The sequence below is a fragment of the Bombus terrestris genome, chromosome 14, assembly GCF_910591885.1.
Source record: "Bombus terrestris chromosome 14, iyBomTerr1.2, whole genome shotgun sequence".
In the NCBI taxonomy this organism is placed as follows: domain Eukaryota; kingdom Metazoa; phylum Arthropoda; class Insecta; order Hymenoptera; family Apidae; genus Bombus; species Bombus terrestris.
The window spans coordinates 4687635-4712846 of NC_063282.1; the positions used below are offsets into that span (position 1 = coordinate 4687635).

At 41.2% G+C, this 25212-nt stretch overlaps 1 protein-coding gene across 4 annotated transcripts in view; it reads left to right on the forward strand.

The window, feature by feature from the left end:
* LOC100652294 overlaps positions 1-25212 on the forward strand; it is a 122668-nt gene that overhangs the window by 64017 nt on the left and 33439 nt on the right. For all 4 annotated transcript variants that reach the window (XM_012316134.3, XM_012316133.2, XM_020866448.2 and 1 more), the window contains 2 exons: positions 14178-14596; positions 22198-22261. In XM_012316134.3, coding sequence (XP_012171524.1) covers positions 14178-14596; positions 22198-22261 — 483 coding nt within the window. The remainder of the gene's footprint in view (positions 1-14177; positions 14597-22197; positions 22262-25212) is intronic.

A 25212-nucleotide genomic window follows, 5' to 3' on the forward strand; every position in this document is an offset into this window, starting at 1 on the left:
AAAGGGAACCGACATTAAGGAAATAAAGCAATTAAAGGTTTGTTAATTGTCAGAAAATCAACATGTTTCATGTGTCTTTTACGTCTTTTTTATTTAATGTAATTGCACCTAGGGCGTTATAATTTCTAATAATTTAACTAACCATTTGTTTCTCGATACAAAAGTTTCAAAATGTCACACGTCCTTTCGATTCCAATTTATTTGTCGCGTAGCTTGTTTATTAATTTTCCTAGCCTCTAAATGATACTTTTGCACAATTTTGCATCGTGATTTCTCCCAGTAACATCCAGAGCCCGGTAACAGAAATCGGATCCTTGGCAAACACGTTGAATTGAAAAAAACAGGGAAAGAGATTAATAAGATGTTGCCATTGTCCGCGACATTTCTGGCGGAGGGAGAGCGCGATCCTCGTTATCCCATGGGCGAAACGTGTCGGGTCAACGGGCTTCATAAACGATAGAAAAGACGACCGTGTCCATTAGCGTTTCCACGGAGGGCCGGCGCGGAGGGTCGATTAATTTTTCAAACAATCCCACTGGCTGGACTCATCGATTCGTGGCCCGAGATAGGGAGACCTGAACACGTCCCACGTTAGAGAAAGAGAGAAAACGAGAGGGCCCATTAGGCCCCGCGGCGCGGAGGCCCCTGCTGCCCCTTGTCAGTCTCCGAAAACCAGAAAGTCAGCTTGTCAAATTAATCACGGATGACCAATCCATCAGCAGGCATTCCTAGCCGAGGAGAATCTTTGCTTGGCTCTCTCTTTCTCTCTTTCTCTTTGCCCGTTTTCTGCCCAGCAGACCGATCCTCGTTCCGGACGAGGACAACGACAGCACCAGGATTTCGACGTAGTTTCTGCCCCCTTTTTTCGAGGAAACGTTATGGTATGCGTGTGTACCAGGCAACCTGACGCTTCTTCTGCGGCCTTCTTCTTCATATCTTTCTCTCTTTCGCTCGGTGTCTTCTGCTCTTTGATAGATAATGTTAATGCAGGGGAAGAGGACACAGCGCGCGACCACGATGCTTCTGGATGAGTAATGCTAACCCTTCTGCGTTGTCGGACCCGGATCGGGGGAAGTGTTTGCGCAGCCTCTAGGCCAGGGCAGAAAGGTTGTCGAGCTTTTTCTGACGGTGGTCTCTCGACGGATATCGGCGATTATTGAAATTATCGTGGATCGTTGGTTTTTAGTCCGTTGGCTCGATTAATGTGTGACGAAACGATTGATGTTGTGAAGCGAGCAACTTGCTTCATTTTTGCTTTCTACTGCGTAAACGTCTTTCGTGTGGGGATAATTTAGAGAGCAACCTTGTCGTTCGATTACAGTGGAAAGTACATTCGAACATCATTTATTGGAAATATTAATTGATGCTCGATTAAGCGGACTATTTTGCATTGGATACGTTCGACTTAACACCAAGTTCTATCGCGTGATAAAATAATTGGTAGCGGGACAATTTCGTAAACTTCTGTTGTATGAACTTGCCATGAGTTCAAATACGCCATAAATATTAAACAAATCTAAGGATACTCAGTAGACTATTGACTAGTTTACTATGTTTTATTTTCTAATTATTTTAACATAAATCCGTTACTTTCTGTCCTTAATATCCGTGTCTTACAACGTAAAATATGCAGTAAGATTTATTTATTGGAATTTCGGCTGTGATTGCTCCACAAACTTGAAATCTATTAAAATTTGTCAATAGATCTGTGTCTTTGTAACATTTATAGTCAACGGTATAAATGAACTTGTGTCGTATGCACAATCGGATTCTAAGAAGATTGAAATAATCTCCGAGCTCCAATTCTCTTCTTCTCTTCCTTCGAACACGATAGAACGAGCGTTTGTAACGTTGTATATTTTCTCAGACTGCCGTGGAAAGTCATTCAGACGATAAAATTTTCGTATCTGTTTGTTGACGTGTCCGGTAATTACGAATCACTCGGGATTGAAGCGGCCCGTTTCTCCGGCAAAATTCGCCTCCACCAAACAGAAAGGGGAAATAAGAACGCAGACGTGTCGCCCCTTTCGTAGGAGTGCGCGCTAGACTCGAAAACACATGGCCAGTGTTGCGTACAGTCCTGGTGAAAAGTGCCTGTTGGACGATCGATGATCGACGAGCATTACACACGGAACGATCGATCGGCCGAAGATTTCTTCGTGCATTCCGTGAGAACGGTCACAATGACACGCGTGACACGCTTTTTTACTTGGCGATTGCACAAAATTTCGCCAGGCATTTGCCAACTATTTATTACAGGCAATTGGCAAATTAGCGGTCACGCGCCACGGTTTTAGAATCGAACGGAAACAATGGGATCACCGATTATATTTAAATCGGCCGCCTCCTCCCGATCCTTTCTATATCATTTTCTAGAGCCCGCTAGAATTAGCACGATCATTCCGGATTAGGTTAACGCGACTCTCTGGCCCTTCGTTTCTCTGTGTCGACTAATCGTTCACTTTCATCATGCGACAACGTAGGCGTTCATTTTTAAAAGTCGACGGACCATTGAGACGCTTTGAAAAATTTCACGATAAAGTAGCAATCGATTAACCCTTTGTGATCAGAGTTATGTTTATTGTTTCCTATTTAATAATCTGCTTTCGAAACTTGGTTACAGTTTCTGTGAAGTTTTTTGTACTTTCACAGTCAAAGGAATGTTTTAGATCGGTGCCGTATTGGTATTGGTAATTTTTGTACCATATTGATAACAGTCATTTGAATGATCTATGTTTAGGTATATAACACCTTTATTTTCACTTACTTTACCTACACACCTGTATATTATACGTATTCGTTGATTTAATTAAATATAATTTCGTTTTGTAATATCATGATGCACTGTCTTATCGTTTAACATTTAAATTTTCCTTTGATGCATAGAAAAATTGTCTTTTGTGCATTTCAAATTTGTTTATGCATAGAAGAACGTGCTCTATGTGTTAAAATTAAAAGGAATTGAATGAAATGGAAAGTATACTTCGACACGGAGCCTCAAAGGATTAAAAGACGATTAAGCATGGAAAATTCGTTGATCGAAGGGAAACTTCACGTAATCTTAGTTGCACGTGTTCAAACAAAGGGTTAAGGGCCATGCAAAGTCGCATGGCTCTCTTATTCGATCCCGATACGCCGGATGATGCAGGGTACAGAAAAGACCCGCGAAAACCAGTTTGTCCAACCTAATACGGTGACTGTGGCATCGACGATCTTAATGAACTTCTCTCTTTCCGATGCCCACCTAATCTTCACCTCAAAAACAATCACCGCTTTTCGACGAATCCGCGATTCGATAGCCAATTTGCATGATAGAGAGGAATACATGGAAAGAGGCTACGTATCAAAATCTTTTTTCCATTTCGTATATAGGAATATCGTATGACGTGTCCCGTGCTAGAAATAATTTATTCTCAAGCGTCTTCAATTCAAAATTTCCGTATTGAGTTCCCTTTAATTTCCAGAGGAAAAAAGAAATTACCCAACGCGTCTGCCGTTGGCTGCAAAATAATTTATTCTGAGAAATCTTCAATGTTAAATTTCCAATATCCTATGCTTGAATATACTTAAAAAAGTAAATTCTTTTTTCTGAGAATTTCTTTTTAAAAACTAAAATTCTTGTTCTCTCAATTTTCAATAAAATGACATCTAATGACGTGTCTGCCATTGGCTCCGAAATAGAAGGAATTATCCTCGAATGCCTTGAATTTTAAAGTTAGAAAGTTTGCAAATCTCGAACTCGGATGTTTCCAATAGTCAACACTTGTCCACCGGAGTGAACGATGTGCAAATAAGGCAGAGCAGAGGATGGCGATGGATAGTAGTTTATGAAAACGTTTTCGCGAGGAATCCTCTGTGTATCGGTGAGACGAATACAGAGTGGAACGGCATTAAAGCTAGTCTAATCTTAATATTCAAATTCTGCGGCGAAACCTCGCCGGTTCGACGGGGGTGGGATGGCGGAATGGGGTGCAGGGACGTGGAAGGGGGATGGTAAAAGTGAGCCGAGCAAGCGGAGGCCGCGCATAACCGATTCTCGAACTCATAAATTTTAAATTATGTCAAGCAAAAAGAAAGGACGCGCGGATGGGACCCGACCTCGGATAAAATAAGAGTAGAACGAGAGAAGAGCGCCCTCCCCCCTCCCCCTTCCATGATGCTCTAGAAAAAAGCAGAAAAGCCTCGACAGGCCCCGAAGAACCCAAATCAGGCCCCTGAGGATTATTAAGCAGGCCAGATTTTCGTGAAACAATATTTTGATAACCACGTTCTATAATATAGTCGTATTTCATAGAATAAACCCCCTACATCTTCAAATACGACATTATGAACATATTTCATAGAATAATACCTTTCTACATTGCCAAATACAAAATCATGTACACGTGGCTGTATTTCACGAAGCAGCCATGTGCAAAATTTGTTGATTTTCTGATTTTAGTATGAAAACAACGTGCCAGATGCAAAGAAGTAGATCATTTAAAAGTAGCTTCGATAAGTTGAAGTTTCATGTAATTATCACGTCAGATAATTTTTTAATGCACATTACTGCTGAATCGTTATTATTGCTAATAATTATATAGAAGATATTTATACACATCCGTATTTTTATGAAGATTAGAAAAATGAAATTCAGGTAAAAATTTATGTCACTAAGTGTTATAACGAGTACTATACACTGGATTGTGTATTTTTAAATACTACGTGCATTCGGTACATAATTGCACGTTCAAATTTCCCACGAATAAAAATCCGCAGCCTAGTAATAATAATTTGTTAGAAACGATGACTTATCAGCAAAATCAAATTGATTTGGCCAATAATCTCGTTGATTCCAACGTTTACAACAAGCATGCGCAAAATATAGTCACATCACGGTCCATTTACGGTTGAAATATCCCGGTCGTTTAAGTAACACCCTTATCTCGCCGGAGGAAAAAGTAGAAGAACGAGTCTCGCGCCTCGAACGTTCGGGTTTCTGCGTTTTAAATCCGTTTTAAGAGTGTCATATCGCGGTGGAAAGGGTAAGACGAGGATAGGAAGAGAGAGAAGGGAGACTTATTGCCCTGGCACGTTTTCCATACGCGAAACAGCTTTATGGGGGTCGCCACGAAATTTCGGGGCCCCCACCCATTACCGCGTCGCGAGGGGCCCCACCGAGTCGAATTTCCGGCATTAATTCGACATTATGCGATATTCAAATCGGGCCCGGTGCAATTTTTCGGTCTAACGAGCTCCTACCCCCTTTTTCCTTAACCCCCTTCTATCCACGCCCCCCGGCTGCATTTTGCCTGCGCAGAGTCACGGCCGTTCCTCTCATGTCGGTGAAGAAACAGCAGATTACGTTATTCCGCGCTGTATCGCAGAATTCCTCCTCGAATAGCAAACGCTGCGTCAATCTCGACTCGCGAATATTTGTTCCTTGTTTCGTTCTACATTATACTTATGCGTTACGAGTAATTCTGTTTTTTAAGTGAATTTAATTTTTATTTAGGGGTTGAAATTATTTTCAGTAGGCTCTTCGCTCTATTGCTGTAACATAATATGCTTCGTTCTAATGATGCGATAATGATTCAGCTAAATGATAATTAATCGTCAACTATTGTGTAGAATATTCTTTGCGACATTCTTCGCTGATTTATAGGTATTTCGTAAAAATGAACGTTCATTATAAGCATCGTGAACATTGAGTTTATCTCTATGAATGTCTCGCCGCAATATTTCATTCGCATTTCAGTTTTAATTCGTCGATCAAGTTATGTGATTGCATCCTGTTTTCTGACAAAATTCCATGCATCTGTCACCTATTGCTAAAAGACATATCTTCGCACCGGAAAGATTGTTCCCCTTTTTAAGCGCGCCATATGAAAGCGCGCTCTTTTAACCATTGAACAACATCAAAATCAGGAAATCAACGAAACTGCGCTCGTCGTATCTGTCTGCTGCAATCTTTCCTTAATATCCAATCATTAATTGAAATCTCGGTATCCTGTACTTCCATTCTCTTCTCTGTACAAACTTCGCAAAACACGACTTTCCCTTGTCAAGATTCTCGTCACAATTGTTACTATTGCCATTTTAATGAACAACGAAAGGGTCAAGTCTCGGTCAATAATTAAGCGAAAATCGTTTACCTTCCAATTTAATGGCGCGTATCGAACGACGACGACGACGACGAGAGAGAGAGAGAGAGAGAGAGAGAGAGAAAGGGAGAGAAAGAGTGGTCTCGAACGAGCGGGAGGACAGAGGCTGCGTTTTCTGGCACGGTTCGGCGCGGCTCCTCTTTGTTCATGGCCGTTTCATTTTTCGAGTACGGCGGATAATTAATCTTGGGTGGGCATAAAAGGGTTTTCGGGTTCGGTCGCGAGAAAAAATGAGCGCAGCTCTGGCTTCGACCGTAGCCAGTTGTTCGCTGCCCCTTTTTTCTCTCTCTCTCCCTCTTTCTCTCTCTCCCCCTGTGCCCCGTTCCGCGGTGTCTTTCCATCTTTATATTTCTCTGTTGGCCCGTCTCCCCTCATCCCCTTTCCTCCCTTCTATCTGTGCAGCTGATCCCGGTGGACGTCGCCTCCCACACCGTGGCGTTTCGTGGGGCACCGCGGGATTCTAAACCGGCATATCCCTGTTGCCCCCCACTTTCCTCTTTCTCATCCCCTCGTGTTCGTCCTCGTATGTTGGCCGCGCTGCTGCTTGCTCGCCTTCCACCCGGGTGTTTTTTTCAGAATTTGAGTCAATAAAAAATCGCCTGGAACAAAGGAACGAACGGCCGCCAATTTCTCACAGGATAATGTCCGAGGCCCCATCGTGGCCCGGCGGAACGCTAATCACGGCCGGGCATCTTGACTTCTGTTAGGTGTTAAAAATGGGCCCCGCGGGGCCCTTCGGTCTTTATCTCGCCCCAGCTCCGCTTCTTCTACCCTCCTTTCCTTGCCTTCGCACGTCCTATCTGTTCTACCTCTCCACGAACATCCGTCTCTTTCTTCCTATCCGTTCTTTTTACACCCCCTGCCCCCGCCACACCGCTGACGCATCTCCTCTCTCCCTCTTCGCTACGGTCAAATATTAAAATTTGGGAAACGTTACACCCGGCCCCCGACGAATCCTCGTTTTTCGCAAGCCGCTGCGAGGCCTACGCTTAAAAAATTACGCAGATGGCTCATTAATTCGAACGCGGCTCTCGCTCCCCGTGGCGATTTTTCTGCCAGGGAATCTCGCGAGATCGGCATCGCGCGAAACCGAGAACCCCAAGGTTCTAGTTTGCCTTTCGTGGTTCAGTCCCTTCAGCAGGATGAGGCTTCTATGATTTGGTCGTCTTCTAATCTACCGCGATGTTCCTATAGGGTGAGTCAGGGTTATTCGAGTTAGCAGGATATTCGAGTCGGCCCTATTAATTTGTCTCGTAGGTCTTGTAATTCGCTAAATTTGGTTCTGAATCATCTTTAAGCTATTTTTAAACTATTTCTTAATTTTCTACTTACTATTCTACTAATTTTCTATTCTTTCGTGTCACGATTCTACTTTTCAGCTTTTACCAAGCAACGATTTTTGTAACGTTCCGAGGAAAACTTTGACGTACGCCGAAGATCGGAAATTCTGCGTATCAACGATTCCTTTATACTTGTCTCGGATTGAAGAGACTTGTGAACAATTACAGAAACACGAACGTAGTAACATTAATCTTCTTCGTAGGAAGAGCAATGCTAATATTTCAACGTTGATGAATTTTTCCGACTCTTTTATTAAGAGCATCGAAATCCGAAGATGGAGCATGAAAAGAGAAAGAGATCGGTCGTCATGGAAGCTGAAAAAGCGCGCGGTGAGGTTGGAACGCCTTAATGGACGGTTCATTTGTTAGGCGAAAGCCAAGGGGGATATAATCCAATAATTTCGCGGCTAGGAAAAATGAAAATCGATTCGAGGTGGCCAGGTACCGACACCTGTTGAGGGTTCAAGGTCGTGCGATAAAAGACTCGATCCATCAAAGAGTTGCACACGAGGCCCGCGAGGATCGCGATGGAAAAGTCGGCCTCGGACGAATCTCCCTCATAAATCGTCGATTCTCCATCGGCTCGTCATCGCCGACGACGATATATCGACCGAGGCGAATCGACTGCCGTCATTAAAGCCTCTCGCAGCCGGTTCTTCGCCCGTACCATACCCGCGTCTCGAAAACGTACAGCTGGGAGGCGTTCGAAACCGGAGAAAAACATCCACGATAAAAATGTATCTTTCTATTTTTCAATATATCAAAAACTGCGTTAAATCATTTAACGATTGATTTCTTGCAAAATATTAGGTCTGCCTACTAATATAAAACTAATATGAAAAACACAGAAGAAAGGGACAGGGACTTTTAAGTATCAAAAATATCAAACAGAGCGAAAGTCGAAAATTTTCAAATAATATATTTTTTTATTTATTATATGCATACGGTATGCTTATTACTAAACCACGGTATTTAAACAGAATTGAAAATGTACGTACAGCTACGACATATTTACATAAATACGCTTCGGTAAATACACTTCGTGCAGTTAATTAATGTAGTTAGTTAATGAGTTGACTCTGTATCTCCAGTTTAATCTGATCGTAATATTAAATGTATGTACATGTTCGTCAATTTCTTGAACGTTTCGAAGATATTGATTGTCATATTATACCATTGGTTCGGTATAAGATTTCTTTAGATTTAACGAATCTTATTCCCAACCGAAGAGAAATATCGACATACTTCTAATCAGCAAGTAGCACCAAAATTTAAAACTCGACGTAAGTAGACTGGTCGCACCTTTTCCCATGGTGTCCACATAAGAATGAAATTCTCCATATGATACCAATTCGATGATCGAAGACTATCCATCGTTTCGCGTTAAAATACCCGGATTCTTGAATTCCAACCGTCATCATCAAGATTTCCTGGCTGAGAGACGTTTTATCGGACAGATAAAAATGTCTCAATCCGCTATTCTTCCAACTGTTAGATCGCCAAGATACCGCGTGCCGTTTTGAGCGCGACTGTTGCAAAGAGAAGAAGAAGGAAAAGGGAGGACACTCAGCCGATAAACAGGGTCGTGGAATTTTATGCGACGCATTCCAGGAACGCGTGAAATCCTCGCGTTTCGATGGCTCGCGCGAAAAACGATCGTTGTCCCCGCGGTAATATCGCAATTAGCGATAAGTCCGGCGCGATCTCTGTCGAGAGCCAGGCCACTCCGTTTTACGAGGAATCGCGTCGTTATTCGTGATTTAGGTATTTGAAACGCGCCAGGACGTCGGATTACGAGTGGCCGCGGCCTCTCGGCTTTCTTGTTTCCCATTAGAATCGAATTTCGTGCGTATCGTCGTGTAATGAAACACGCGAGCGTTTATAGTGTTCCTCGCGTTACGCATGCCTAACGTGCATACGTGGAAATCGCGACACGGATTTCGCGATCGGCCAACGTCGCGTCTCCACTTCCCACGGAGAGTCTTCGATTTACTGTTCACACGCTTTATTACGTCCGTTCGTTAACCCTTTCTCCGTTCTCTTGTACCGTTCGTATTTACTTCTCAACTTTCGTTCAATCCTTTACGCCGGACAGATAAGAAACACATTAAAAATCATATTTCATATCGTGTTACTTCTACCATATATTTTTGGATTCGTTTCAAACTTTATTAAGAAAACCGTGATAGCTCTGCCTCGCTACAGTGTTAACGAAGTTTCCAAGATGTTTCATCCAGCACGCATAATATCGTGATATTAACTCTCTATCGTGAGTCATTGTATTAAAAAAGAAAAAAAAAGAAAGGAAAAGATCGTTAAATTCTCAGGAAATCCGCCTAGTCCCGACTGCTGGTAGATTGACCGATAACTCGCGAATCTCTAAAATTTCACCAATTTCTCTCACGCTGTTATGCGAGAGTTTGCCCAGAAAAAAATACCCAAAGTCCCTTGCGAGGTACTCGACGAACCATCGCACCCGGAACGATTACTCAGATTTCTCAGCGAAAGGAGTGTCTCGTGTCTCGGTTTTCCATTTCCCGTTACGAAACGAAACGATGATCCCTTTCCACCCCTCCGGCGTGTCCCGTTCACGACCCCTTTCCGGAAGAGGAACTCACGACAGTGAGAAAAGAGAAGGAAGAAAAAAAGAGGCTCAGCCCTAAAGGAGCCGGTAACCCCGTCGGGTCACGGGGTGAATACCGTTTTACCGACTATTAACTCACTTTTACCCTGTTTTCTTACCCCCTGCGCCCTAGGGAGCGCGACAGAGGCCGCGTAAAAGGAACAGAGACGAAGAAGACGAGAGAGAAAAGAGGGTTTCTTCGAGCTGTAAGGGCCAGCTACTACGTGTTTTCCTTCCCCTTTCCGACGTTTCCTGCGTAATCTCTCCCTTTCTCCGCTCGGCGCTCACCTCCCTTTCTGCCTTTTATTTTATTCCACCTTTTTCCCCCCATTTTTTTCTTTTTTTTTTCTTTACTGGATTCTTTTCCGGGTTACTGGCGGACGTACGCGCGTGTTGCAGGTAGCTGCGGCTACCTGCGAACTCGTGGAGTGGATGAAGGGGGAAAAAAACGCGAGTTTTTGGGGGCCACGGTCGATTTAACCCCTGAGAAAAATCGCGCGACCCCAGACGTCGATCGGGGGTTAACCGATTTCTCTCCGGCGAATTCGGAAATCGGAGAGGAGCCAGCTTTCGTTTAAAGGCTTAAGTATCTCGTAAAAATGGGTGCACACGATCCGGAAGATTTTTCGTGTTTTTCCTTTTTTTTTCATTTTTTTTTTTTCTTTGGAATGTTCGTGCAAGGGTGAGCGGGTCAGATGTCATCGTCATGGTTCTTCGTTCCGCGTTTGTTTCGCATTGTTATTTGATTCGAGAAATTACATTCTGCTAGCATGAAATTAATACTTTTACAAGCAATGTCGTATACTTAATAAAAATACATACAGTCAATAGTAGAAGTTTGAACTGTTGAATTAAATAATTAATATTCTTCAGCGATATTTATCAGTAGTAACATATAGTGTAATAATGAAATCTTTGATCGATGTATTTTTTTATCAGAAAACTGCGATTCATTGTAAATGTAATCATTTATCAGCACATCGTTCTTACTTCCAACTTCTACGTTATATTACGGACAAGTGTCCAGATACTTTTGTGTCGTAAGTATACATTTACCGTCTCGAAAATCATCAACATCTATAAATCTTTAAGATGTAATCAAAATTTCAGATAATGGGTCGACGTGCAATCATGTTTCTTCAAAGTGTATATATAATGTTTCGATTTATAAATCTTCTTCTTAAGTCGTTAACTGCGTCAATTATTTTCTTGGACGTTTCGATTTCACCGCCACCCTCAACCCCCTTTGCCATTTTTCTCGGGCATTCTTTCTTTCTTTTTTTTTTTTCTTACGCTTGATTTTTATCAATCGGCTGGCCAAGACGATATGTGGAGCAAAGATGAAAGGGAGAACGTCGCGAAAGGAAAAGAAACACAGGATCCCCGCGGCGCAACCTCCTCTTCGGGTTGGACCTTAAAAATCGAGTCAATTTAAGGATCCGGCTCGGGATACAAGCATAACGCGAGCGTGCATGCGATTCTTCAGGAGTATCCCCTCGTAGAAATCCATTTACCGTTGAAACGTGTACGAAATCATTCCAAGTCGCTCCTTTTTTATCGCCTACAACCGCAACATACACCTTGTATATTTTTTTAAGGTTCAGATATCAATAAGTAAGAAAGCAATAAGAAGCTGTTTAATTTTTAAAAGTTGCACGATTCTTAGCTACAGATATTCCTTTGTCACATATTTCAGCATTTATATTTTAAAAATATGCATTTATGGAAAATTCAAGAATGTGAAATGTGCACAGGTGTGGTGACTCCTTAATTCTTTGAAATACGTATAACGAGCTATGATAGCAATAATTTGCTCTCATCATTTCGCACTGTCCCTAAGCGATTAAACCTCTACAAGTTTAGAAATGCCAATTTGCATGTAGTATTAATATATCATTTATATTTATAAGCTTTCTAAAGTTCAAGGTACATATTGAATCAATATTGACACTCTTAAGATTCTTCATTTATTTATGGCAATGAAAAAAAATCATTCTTTCAGAATATATATATATATATATTAAAATTCTTCGTTTAATCATGGAAATAAAATAAACATTCAATCCGGAATTGTCTATGATTGAAGGTTGAATATCATGTTAACTTTATTCACAAATGTACAGCCGATGAAAAGTTATTTTTTTTACCTTTCACCTTTGATTTTTTAAAAAGAAGTATACTAAAATACCACTCCATTCAATCAAAAAAGCCAGTCAATCCGTCGGGAGCCTAAAAATAATTCCAAAGTATTTTCCCACACGTTCGCGCCAGTCTCCTAAATTATCTCGGAGAATAGTCATTTTTCATCGACGTCGACGACGGAACCGCATATCCGTCTCGTTAAACGACTCTAGGATCGTCCCGTGGTAAAAATTGTAGAGAAGGAAAATCCTAGAAAACGATATAAAAGAAACGAAATAAGGGATGGTAGAGATGAAGCTTAAGGGGTTGCGTAATTTCGATAGACGTCATCGATTCGAGCAGAAGGGGGTCTCACGGAATTTTAAAGCCCTTTTCAGAGTTTTCCAATCTCCTTTTTTTTCTTTTGGTTCACCTGGTTCACTTTCTTTTCCTCGTTTCGCGGCCACGAGATCGACTGGCCAGGTCGAAAGCTGCAGGTAGAAATTTCCTAGTCTTAGTTTGATGTTCTCATGGATCCTCCTCGGTGCGAATAAACCCTGTTGGATCTACCTGAATCGCAGACTTCTCACCCGGGGGTATTAAACGCTGCCCTAACTCCTTCCATCGATTTAAACCCTCCTTGGGATGCGCTATCTTCGTTTGTCTTCTCTTTGGGAAAGAACGAGCAGTCATTCAGCTGTCTTTGCCCAGGATTTCGATCGCCAACAATCTTATTAATAACTGGGAATTTGTAAACAATTATTTTTCCAAGAAATAGAATGAAAGTGGATTTTCAAAAGCGTGAACTATAGGAAAAATAGTGGCAACATTCTTTCTTTCACATTATATAGGATATGGTAGAATAAAAGAAGGAACAGATATCCTTATATGGTACAACATGAAAGTGTTCAGAAGGAGGAATTCTAACAATGGAAAACAACGAAAGAACGCTTTGAGGAAGAAATTACACCAATAAAGTACGAAATAATGGTGTTTCGAAAAATTGTAATAACTTTAGGAATATGAAACAGTGCAGAAACACAGAAGAAAAATATTTAAATAAAAGATGTATTTTAGAAAGTACTATAACTGTCGTTTAAATGCAATTTGAAAGTATCTGGAGGGGTATGAAAATTCGTAACTGAGGGAATCAGCAGATGTACCTGCTTCCCGCAGTCGATTGCGGCTTTTTCACTATCGAGACGTCTCAATTTCACGACTCTCAGCCTCAACCGGCAAAAAACTTCCCCTCAGTCACTTTTTTACCTCCACAAAGTCGTCGCGTTTCTATTCGTTGATCCGTGTTCCGGGTTTCGACCAATCGACAGACCCGTTCCCCACCTTGCTTTCCAAAATCTTGGAAAATACAGGTCGCTCTGTCAGTCTCTTCGAGGTGTCACTGAAAGCAGGTCGAAGAGCCAATCCGATAGGTGAAAGAAGAACGTTTGGACCTCTACGGAAGATCTTATAGAATCTGTTAACCTTACTGCGTTCTTTTGGATCATTTTCGATTTGTCGTGCTTGTCTACCATTAACAAGTTTGTCAAGTTTGAGGAAAGTGTCGTCCATCATAATTCTTCTCAATTTTATGCGAGAATCTTTTTTAGAACGATGTATTTAAAAAAATAGAATGAGACTGGGACGTGGAAATAAGTGGACCGCAGCAGGGTTAATTCACTAATCGAGTCATATTTATAATTATCAAAGTGACATTAACTAAAATTACATTAACATTTAAAAGTGAAACTTTTTAATTTATATTTATCGTCGAAGAAGTTTTCAAAGTGACATCAACTGATCAATCAGTCAAATTTCTTAAAGAATCCTCCCACATTAATTATCTTAATCATAAGAAGCAATAATGATAAATAATGAACAATTAAAGACACTATCCCAATTTACAATATTATGAAATTTATGCTAATCAAATGATGCAAATTTTTGTTACAGGGAAGGTGAAAGTGAAAGAGGAAAAGGATGCATCGTCAATGGCGCCGGGAAGTCCTCCGACGCCTCCGCACACCCCCCAAAGCCCACCGCGACACAATCCACCCCCTAGCAACCTGTCTCAGTCCTGTCAGACTTCGAATGCCAATTCACCAAACTTACAACAGCAACAGCAGCAGCATCAGCAACAAGAATCGAATCAACAACAGCAACAACAGCATCAATCGCTTCACGCGATGGCTAACACACCCCTCAGCCAGATTTTAGTGCAGAATCCGGCAGTTGCTCAATTATTGCAACAAAATCCAGCGATTCTGTCGCAGAATCCGCAATTGGCGCAGTTGTTGCAGCAAAATCTTCAAGTTCAGATCGGCAGCGTCCTTTTCCAGAACGTCAGGAGGGAGGAACCTGAAGAGCCGAGGGTGAGTCAGTCGAACAAATTAATTAGACGAGGGTCCCTTTCATCTCCCGCGGAGCGTTTCGCCGTGTCCCCTGCTCTCTCTCCGCCCTCGCGACGGAAATGGATTGTTTCGTTTCCTTTTTCCTTCTTTTCCTTCGCATCGTGCTCGTCGCCGCGGATACTTTCCGAGAGGAACACGTTCACAGTGAGACTTCTTTCGTAAATGAAATCTTTAAAATTTGTTTTTAAATGTAATGAAAATTGACAAAATTCCTTTCCAAATTTAGTATGTTTATTTCTTTTTCAAGAAACCCATTTACGGTGGAATTTTTTGCTAAATGTAATCTTTTAAATTTCTTCGGAATTTTCTTCAAAGCTTAATGAAAAGTGGAAAGGTTATTTTTAAAATTCGATGAAAAATGTTATACCTCATATATATTGATACTAGATTTTCCGTCAGTAAAGTATTCCAAAATTTGAGAATAAAGTATCTAATGCTTACAAACATGAAAAGGAAATAAGCAACAAGTAGTAAAAATAAATTAGCCAAACAACGAAGAAAAATATTTGTTAAATGTTCATTAAATTTCACACAAACGACAAAGCGCTCTTCGTTTGCTCAACGTAGCTTATTTAATTATAGACAGAAATAATGTGATGCATTAAAGATCAGGAAAATAATAGAACGAGCCGATTATTTTTATCGTTCTATGTATAATTTTATGAGGAAACAAGATAATTTGGTGTAGTTATTCATACTTAACCCACTGTGAATCGAGCTTAACTCGTGACTCGAAGACGTAGATCGATTATAGTAGACCTCGTGGACACCGGGCCTGTTGATGATGACGTGACACCGGATTGTCAACATGCCGCGAGCATCTGCTACAGCGGTTGGATTTCGTTCAACTTGTTTCCACTTTAATGACCAACGCCAAGATCCATACACGCCGTGCCAATTATATGAAAATAATTATCTCAATTTATTGGTGACTGGCTCACGCAATACCCGAGATAACTAATTCACCGTGAAATCTTGTTCGCGGTTTAAAAGCTTTCCTTAATTGACTCGACCCGTTGATTGCCGTTTCCCTTGTAAACCAAATCTGCCAACTAATTTATTCTCATTGCGATTTCTTCGATGTTTTTACAAATCCCAACAGGTTCCTTTTTTTACGCTTCAAATGAAATCAGGAAAAGATTTCTGCCGCGAAAAAGCTGCAGATGCAGATATCGAATTGCAGTTTATTTTCATTTCTATGTCTTTTTGTGTAGAAAATTTGCCACGATGCAATATAAATCTAGTTGGTCGCGGTTCGTTGTTCCGTGAAATTGAACTACATCCAAGAGCATGTTACAGCACTCTGCATTGATGATTCGATGATGTATGCAGAGTTGACTCTGCGCGAAATCGTTTCGTTTCCATCGTTAGCTAGTTCTCGTTTCGTTTCTTCAACTACTTCGATGGCAATCGAATAGTTCTATAGAGAAATGAGTCGTATTTTAGCATCATATTTTAGATCTGGTTTAGAGCTACAGTACCTGCTGTGCACAGGTTTGATGCCATCTGTCAAAATGTTTTGCTGTAATGAATGAATACAAAGATACTCGATGTTGTGTTTAAGTTTTCTTATTTTATTCGAAGAAATGGCTAGTTCAAGAATTACTTCGTTGTTTGATGAAGAAAATGTTAATTAATTTGAGGTAAGCAACATATTGTATGATCTTCTGGTCTCTCGATGACAAAAATATCTGCCATTCTGTTCTAAATTTATTTACGTTTTTGACATCCATTTTTTTGGCTCGCTCTAAAATTGTTCTATATTTCTTGGATATTTAATTCGATACGTAGTTCGACACAATTTATTAAGATACTTTTAAAAAATTGACGACTCAGAGAAACTACGATCAAATAGCCATGAACTCGTATTAGTCATTCGTTTCTTGAAACTCGTACATTAATCGTGTAGATATGTAATAAGACCGAAAAATCATTAAAAAATAGAATTGATCGATTTACTTTTCGACAAACGAAACACTAGGTGCTAGGTGGAATATTTTAATTAAGAAGAGCAGCAGTAAATAGCCAACGATTTTTGCGCGCTACTGTACCTTCGTCGTTTTAAAATAACATTCTCCGAGCGGGTAAAACATCGTAGTTCGCCTAAAAATAATTGGAAAATATTAGACGAAAAATAATAGAAGGTTCTAGCGACGATGGGCAGTGAATCATCGTGTCTGTTTGATGGCTCAATGATGACTCGTCGACAGACTCGTAAAAGTCTGTGGCATTCCAGCGGGAAACGCGTAGCTACGCTAGAATAATTCAGGGGTTCCTGGAACCACGAACCAACTAATCATAATTTGTCCCTCGATATGCATTGCCGTAATCTCCGAGAGTCCCTGATTCTTGACCTTAATTCGTTCAGACGTGTTCCCATGAAATAATCGAGAGAACAATGATTCCTTTCCCCTCGATTCGCACTGCGCACGCGTACAGAATCGCTTCGAGGGGCAGGAAAAAAGGACAAGCAATTCGATTTATCCAACGATAAAAAGCCCCGGTCACCATAAAATTTGGACAGATTCGTCGGTTTATCTTATCGCGTGTAGGCTGCTAACAATCGCTTCGAAATTGAATTCGCTTCGAAATCGCTTCGAAAAATGATGGACGACCGACCTGAACGGAAAGAAACTTGGTTTTAATGTGATTGCATTTTCACAATGACTAATAAAACGGCTGAAGTAGGATTGTTCAAATCGCCGCGCAAGAAAAAAGAAAAAATCGCCGATGGTTCGGTTTGGGTGAGAAACATTACGTCAGGCGTCGGGGAATTAACTTTCTAAAAGAACAATTAACATTCTACGCCATCCTTCGACACACCCTACATTCGATATACAAGTTTCATACACGGGTTATTCCAGTAACTTGGAACAGCCTCGAGAATATCACGAAGGATCTTCATGCATATAGTATCATATAGTATTTGCGAGTAAATAAAGATTCGCACCACACCTTCAATAGCCTAACAATAAGGAGCCTAGTATTTCGTCCTATGATAAAAATTATACGAATAACGCAGATGTTGTAGATAGAATTGTAGGGTTCGCTGCAACAAGGAAGCAGCTCCAATATTTAAACAAACACAGAGCGAAAACCAAATTGGATAGAATAGAAGAGAATAATTGAAAATTATTACGTCACTCAGTCTATTATCTGCACTTAGCGCGGATAAATTTTTTTTGCAGTCTGATCATTACAGAATGCCATAAAGGGTACAAAGTTGAACCCTGTAGAGAACCGCGAAGCTATAAATGAATATGTTACGTCAGGATTTTATCGATTTTTCTTGGGAGGAATCGAAGAATTATTAAAAGTTGCTCAACGTATAATACGATATCACGATATGTTAATAGATAAAACAATTCTCAATTTCGGCATTTTTATACAATTTATTCTCTTAACAAGAAATCTGCAATTGTTCTAAAATCTAATAATGCTAAATAAAAATCGGAATTTATAGGAACACGAAAGCAGTTTACTCGTGCGATGTATATTCCTATAATATTAAGAAATAGGAACGCAACAATAAATCGAACGATTTTACTAAAAAGATTGGGAAACGTGGAAAATGTAGTGGTGCAACTTCCTATGTAACTGATGACCAGGGACTCTAAATATAGAATGTAAACCGCTCGTGCAACCACCCCATTCAAACGATTCGCGAGAAAACCTCTGTTTATGGCGATGACTGTTCGAATGGAGGGAAATTCACGGGAAACGATAGGTCGGCGTTTGCATCGGTCTCGCTGTGTACCGGGCGGCGATGTGCAACTCGAGCTAAATATACATGTGTACGTGGCCAAAGAAGAGACACGAAATGGCCCGGGAGGCTCGGTGTATCGCCACGATGGAATCCCATACGGGGAGAATTGAAATTATTCCCCCGATTTTTGTCGTGTCGTTTACATTATTTTCGCCTTTGAATATTAATGGGCATATGCTCTCCGGCGTTATGGCACAAGAAGTAACAACGGCGTATAATACTCGACTCTTAACGTTATTCTATTGTTTGCAAATCAGCTCTATTGTTTTCTCATATACCTCTATACTCTCCCGGTTCCCTCTTCGCCCTCCCCCCATGCGCTCCTCCTACCCTCCGTATTCTTCTCTCTCTTTTCTCTCTCCCTCTAACTCTGGAACGCTCTTCTTTTACCCTCTCCTCCTTCTCTTGCTCGATTCTTCGCTCATTCTTTTCGTGGCCGATCTTCTTCTTCCTCCTCTCTTGTCGTCGTTGTCGTCTTCTTAACCAACATGCACATACATATACGTATACATACGTATACACGTAACCGTTGTATAGTATTTTCTATTTGTTTCTACGATCGTTGCTTCCTTCCTCTGGCTCTCTTCCTCGTCCTCCTTTTCTTCTCTTGCCTTTCTTCCTTATACACCGAGTTTCGCATGGTACCTCCTGTGGGACTCCCTATGAAACCCCTATGGTGGGCCACTCTGCAATCGAAATCTGCTTTGTGGCGCACGTACTGACTTTTCGATGTCTGGAAAGGGGGCTGGTTCCTTTTCGCTGGTTTCTTTCCCCTTTGTGGCGGTCGCACGCTTCTTCCGGTTATCTTACATACATATGTTGTCTTCTCTTCTGAATATTCTTTTCAAACATTATCGCTAGCCATTAAAGGAAAGAAGCAACCGGGGGGACACGCTTTATGACACGGATTAGCCGAGTGTCTCATACGACAAAAATTCTCATGCTATCCGTGATTCCGTCTACCAGTCAAATTCTGTCACGTTTGCGCGGCATTCTGGCGACATGAATCATCCAAGGATAGAACGCAACTACTCGGTGGAATCTGCAGAAGGTCTCGAAACCTTAATTAATTATTCCCCGTTCTAGTCATTAAACTGTCCACGACGAACATATAAATCAAAATTGAAATACTCGTATTTGCCTTCTGCGCTTCGATAAATCGTCGGAATGTTCGCGATATTAAAATTTACTCGCTTCTTTCCGAATTTGTTCACTCATCCATCGATTTTCTCTTCTTAGAATTACTAAAAAAAAAAAAGAAGAAAAATAATTCGAATAAATATGGATTGTCTGTGAGTTTAAAACTCATCGATCTAAAATCGAATAAATGTTCTTCCCAATACAATCTGGAGCATCAATCGATTTTCCGTAGAAACGGTTACGAAACATACTGTGCATCGCGTCATTCGCGATAAAGTATTCACTCTGTGCGCGTTGAAAAATCGTCAACAATCTTAGAATCTTGGAATTTCCGCGCTCTTCCCTGAATTTGTCGACTTATCGATCGATTTCCCGTGAAAATGGCCGCGAAACATTCTTTGCTGCGCATTGCCATGCGATCCGCACAGCGATCCGTAATATTGGGCATCGAAGGTCGACGATAATTATGAGCATAGAATATAAATGGTGGATCGTTGGCCACGGGATCGGTGGAACGCGATTGCCGTGCACGTGAGCCGCGTTCTCTCCGCGGGAAAGCAGAAACAGAAAAGAAAATCGACCCCTTTGGCTGAAAATGGAAACGGGAGGAAAAGAAGACACGCAAGACAAACACGATGAACACACGATGTGGCAATCGCTTTATAAATTCAACGACGCCACGGATCGGCATCGCAGATACGGCTTCGGAAATCGTACAGGATTCGAATAATTTGCACCGCGATGGGGCTTCCGGACAACTGGCGTCCCTTTCGAGCATCGCACCGTCGTTATTCTGATTTTTTTCTCTCTTCCTTCGTTTGTCCCACGTTCAAATCTTTTACAACGTAGTTCGAGAGAGACTTGACCAAACAGACGAATATAGCATTATACATTTAATCTTTTACCCTCTGACGATACTTTAATTCTCTTCGAATTTTTCTGCCTCACTTTCACTCTCGATTCAATAAATAAAAACACATTCATATTTTGAGAAGAAATCCTTATACGTGATAATTATGAATGATAATTTTTTAATTTTGCTTTCAAGCTTTTGAGATGTAACATATGTGTGTGTGTCATTTGGAAATTTCTAGAATATACAACAAATACGTAAAACGAAAATATATGCAACAAAGACAGTAATAAAAGTAAAAAACAATATAAAAGTTTAAATTTCATCATACGTAAGTTCAATTATTTATATCTATTTCCTATAATGAGTTGAATTTATTATATCTGATATATGGAAATATAGGAAACTGTTGAAGGATTAGTCTGTAAACTGGACAGAAGAAGAATCGTGATAGATGTGGAGGAAAACATCGCTGATAAAATGAATTTGTTCTCCGAAATCAGAAATCTTAATCGAAAACGTGGTTTGAAACGGATTTTCCTGCAGTCTTTCTTGACACACATTTGCACATTGCATTTCGAAGGTCGACGACCCTATACCTCGTACTTGAAAGTTTTTGGGGAACCGGAAGCCGTTTCCGTTTCGCATAACGTCTCGAAGAGAGGATGTCGTAACGATAAAGGCGCAATTTCTGTCATCGCGAAAAATCGCCGACTAAAGGTTAATTCCTGGAATTTCTCACAGTACCTATCGTACACACGAAACCATCTTTAATTGAAAATATTCTAGACAAATGAAAGTTCCGCTACGAAGAAGAAGGGGAGACGAATGGTCCACACGGAGCTCAATTTAGAGCAATTCAAAGATTTATTTTATTACACCAAAGTGTACCGGTCTTATAAAAGGAAAAAAGCCTCTCAAAGAGCATCCTTTATTTAGGGCAGGATGCCCTATCGTTTAACAGGCAGAATTTATCATTGCGTTCTATGGCTATAATCAAAAGATGTTCATTGGAAATGATCATAAAGTGCTAAATAATAAATGATCATTTACAATTTCGCTATGAAATTATAATGAAAACACGAAATACAAAGAATTAACGCTCCTATTTCAATACTAATATCGTCTCGAATTTCACTATTTTATGTGTGGGTAACTAAATATATATATCTTTACCAATATAATTCTGATAGTCGGGTGCCATTACAGTGCTAATAAAATTTCAAAGTGTTCCGTATAACGCACATAATATATGTCATAATATATTCATAAAACATTTTTACAAGTGTTCGAATGCTTTCATAACCTACCGTGCTTAGAACTTTCCCTCTTCGACTCGTATAATTCAGATAAGAAGTTTCTTAAATCGTAAACCAATTTCTTCAAATTATAACCAACACAAGTGTGCCTACTATATTAGTTTCTAAAAATAAACCTCATCGTGTCATAATATCCTTCGATGCACGATCACAATGGCTCGTCCTTTCCCTAATTTTGCCATTAGGTTACATCCTGTGAGAAATAAAAACTGCCCTCCTTATTTAAACCCTAGGACACCCTGCTGATCGATACGTAGAAAGTCGCAGCCTCCTAGTTAGGGTAACCAGGTTTTCCCAAAAGATCTCGTGCCCCTGATAATTTGGAGGCATTCAACTTTTTAACGACACGTGTCGCGGATTCATAGAGGCGCGCTCCGTCTCTCCCCCATTCGTGTTGCGTGGGCGACTCCCCCCTTTCGTCCCCATCGCGAGCACGGCCCTGAGCATGCTGGTGCATTGTACATCGTAATGTATTTTCTTTTAGGTACCGCCGACAATAGCGAGCCTGGCGGCGATGAAGGTGGAGGCAGCTGACCCGAAGGTTTCCGGTGAGTTACTATTTCCGCCTCCTTACGGAATTATCGGGATCGTAATTAGATTCAAATCGAGTCTCCGCCGTTCGACGACCCTGCGCCAACCGGCAAGCAGACAGGAAGGGAGGGATACAGAAAAAGAAAGGTGCAACGGGGAAAACAAAAGGAAAAGATATCGGTCGGTCGGCGACGCGGGGGTGGGCGGAGGGCAGGCAAGGGGTCGCGAGCGGTGCACGTTGAAATCGACAACGATCTGTGCTTGAAACCAGCCTATTTGTCCCATTCCTTTTTAATTATTCCAGAACCAGAAACCTGTTATCGCACCTAAGATGAAAGTCTTAATTCATTTACACTCGTATGTCCGCATACTTGTTTAAATCAGCCTGTTTGCTCAGTTTTTTAATTGTTACGATAAAATCCTGTTGCCATACGTTCGATGAAAATGTTCGTTCATTTACACTGGGAAATCGCGTATTTGTTTAAATCCATCCATTTGCTCTATTTCTTTTCAATTATTTCGATAAAAATCTCTTGTTACACCGAAGGTCATGCTCATTCGTTCGCGGTTTTGAAAGCTTCAATCGTTTTTCCAATAGTACGTTTGCATTTACTTCGTTAGAGGGATGAGTCAGACTCAACAGGTGGTTCATAATTTCGGCACCGAATGATCAAAGAGTATCCGAGTCTGTGATTTGAAGTTTCTTGTACAAAATTGGACAGTTCATAACAAGAACTACTCTCGTCGGATCTTTCGACTTCTTTGATAACGATGTATTCTAGTAATTAGAAGGTAGACTTCAACGTGGTAGAATTGACATTACGAGATTGACAACTTCACTTCTTTGTTATAATTAGATACAATTACAGATACATTGGAAATTATTAACAAAAATTTTCCCAGTGAAATATATTGAAGAGAAATTCGTTTGCTCTCCTGGATGAAGACAAACATGCACAAGGGTTGTTCTTGTCATGAACTCTTCGATCATAGAAACCGTATCAGAAGTTCGTTTCCTACGTTGTTCCGAATCGCGATTTCCAAGACTTCGAAGCACACTGTGTTTTTCCGAAATTGTTCAAATCGTCTTGGACACGACGGTCCCGTATCCCTGGACCAATTATCAATTCCCACGGCCACGTGACCGGTCCGTGAATCTCGCTGGAAACGAAGGATGCACACGCGTCTCGCCTTCTATTTATTCGATTGAATCGGTGCAGGCTCGTAAATCGTGTGCAACCTGACGAAACGAGTCGTGTCCCATGCTTTCAGCGTTTTGTGGCCTGGGGCTCTTCCCCCTTTATTGGAATATCCGCCCACAGCATTATGGGAATTATCAAGGAAATGGGATGAGCGCAAGTGGGTCCCACGAGGGGGCTGAAGGGGGTTTGCGTGGCCGCGGACGATCGGGAAAGAGAGGAAGACCGTGCGTGGAAACGGATTCATGCAGGTCCCCCATACACACCCACCACCCCAATATACTCCATTCAGAAAAATTATGTCACATATCGATGAAGAAACATCGTTATAGTCATTGACAATAGGGATGATGAGGATTTAAAAAAGATTCTATCTATTCTTAACGAGGCCTTTTATCGCCCTTTTATCGTTAAAGATTTTCGTTGAACGATACGATAGATCATGCCGCGTTTGCTTACGATGTACAGTTAAGCTATTCTTGGATGATGAGGATTTTACAAATTTCGATCGATATTCTATCGATTTTTAGCAGGGTGCCATTTTATCAGAGAAATTTTCCTTGAATGATACGATTGAACCTATCGTCGTTACTTACGATAAGTGGATAATTGTTTAAATTTGCCTCTAAATTTGATTATTGATGATAGATGAAATGAGGATATGACGGCAATTTTGTCGATTTTTAATCAGAATTTTAGATTTAGAGGGAGGAAGACTAATGTTGCGATGTATTGTCGCGATTATCTAGGATATATAGTTAGGCTATTCCTCGATGAATAGGAATGTTTCTAGAAGAAAGGTTACGTCAGATGTTGGAGCAAAGAGATTCCTAAACGAGCTGCATGCAACGAGACGAAAAAGTCCCTAGCAAAAGAGGTCCCAGTGACGTTCTAACGACACGAGTTAATTTTAGATCGGCCACGAAGCACCACGATCGATTGGCTATAGAATCGAGAAGTCAGTGACTCGATGAGAATTTCATTAATTATAGGACATCGCGGGGATAGGATCGAGACGTTACGTAATCCCGTCGATACTCGTTTATAAATACGCCAGCTTCAACGTCTGTCTACCTATTGCGTTGTGTCTCGTTGATTCCTTCGTTTTATTAGCAATGCGCGGATTCCTTGTCGCCTATTTCTCTTTCGCTTATGCTCACACGGTTCGATGTCTGCACTCGGGTGTCGAGTCGCGCGCTCGACGACGAGGTTTTCAGTTGAAAACGAAGAAACGAATCAGAACTGACAGCGGAAATTATGGTAATCGTTTGACAAAGGAGGGCCGAAGAAGGGGGAGGGGTGTGTGTATGTGTGAGGGAGAGAGAGAAAGAGAAGAGTGGGCGGCCTCGCTCGGTGTCTCTGTTATCCAGAGACACATTCCCACAATTTCGGATCGGCCAATCAACGTCTCTCGCGCTCCCGGACGATATTAAGCTCGTCGCGAGATCCGCGGTTCAAACCGAATAAAATAAAATTGTGCGTTGTTCGCTCGGGTTCGTCGTTGTACTCGCCCCGCAACGAGAAAGGAAAAAAAGGGAAGAGGGAGAAAGAATATGAGTCGGCGGGACAGAGACGGTGCGACAGATGGCCAGAAGAGAAAGAAGGAAAGAGCGAGGGAGAGCGGCGGCGCAGAAGGAGAAAGAGGGAAAGAGAGAGAGAGGGCAGCAATCAAAGCTGATTAAGCCCACAACTGGGGAATCTGTGGGGCCAGTGTCTCACGCCAATCTCGCCCAATCAACCGGTTGGCCGGGGAGATTTAAAAAATAGAA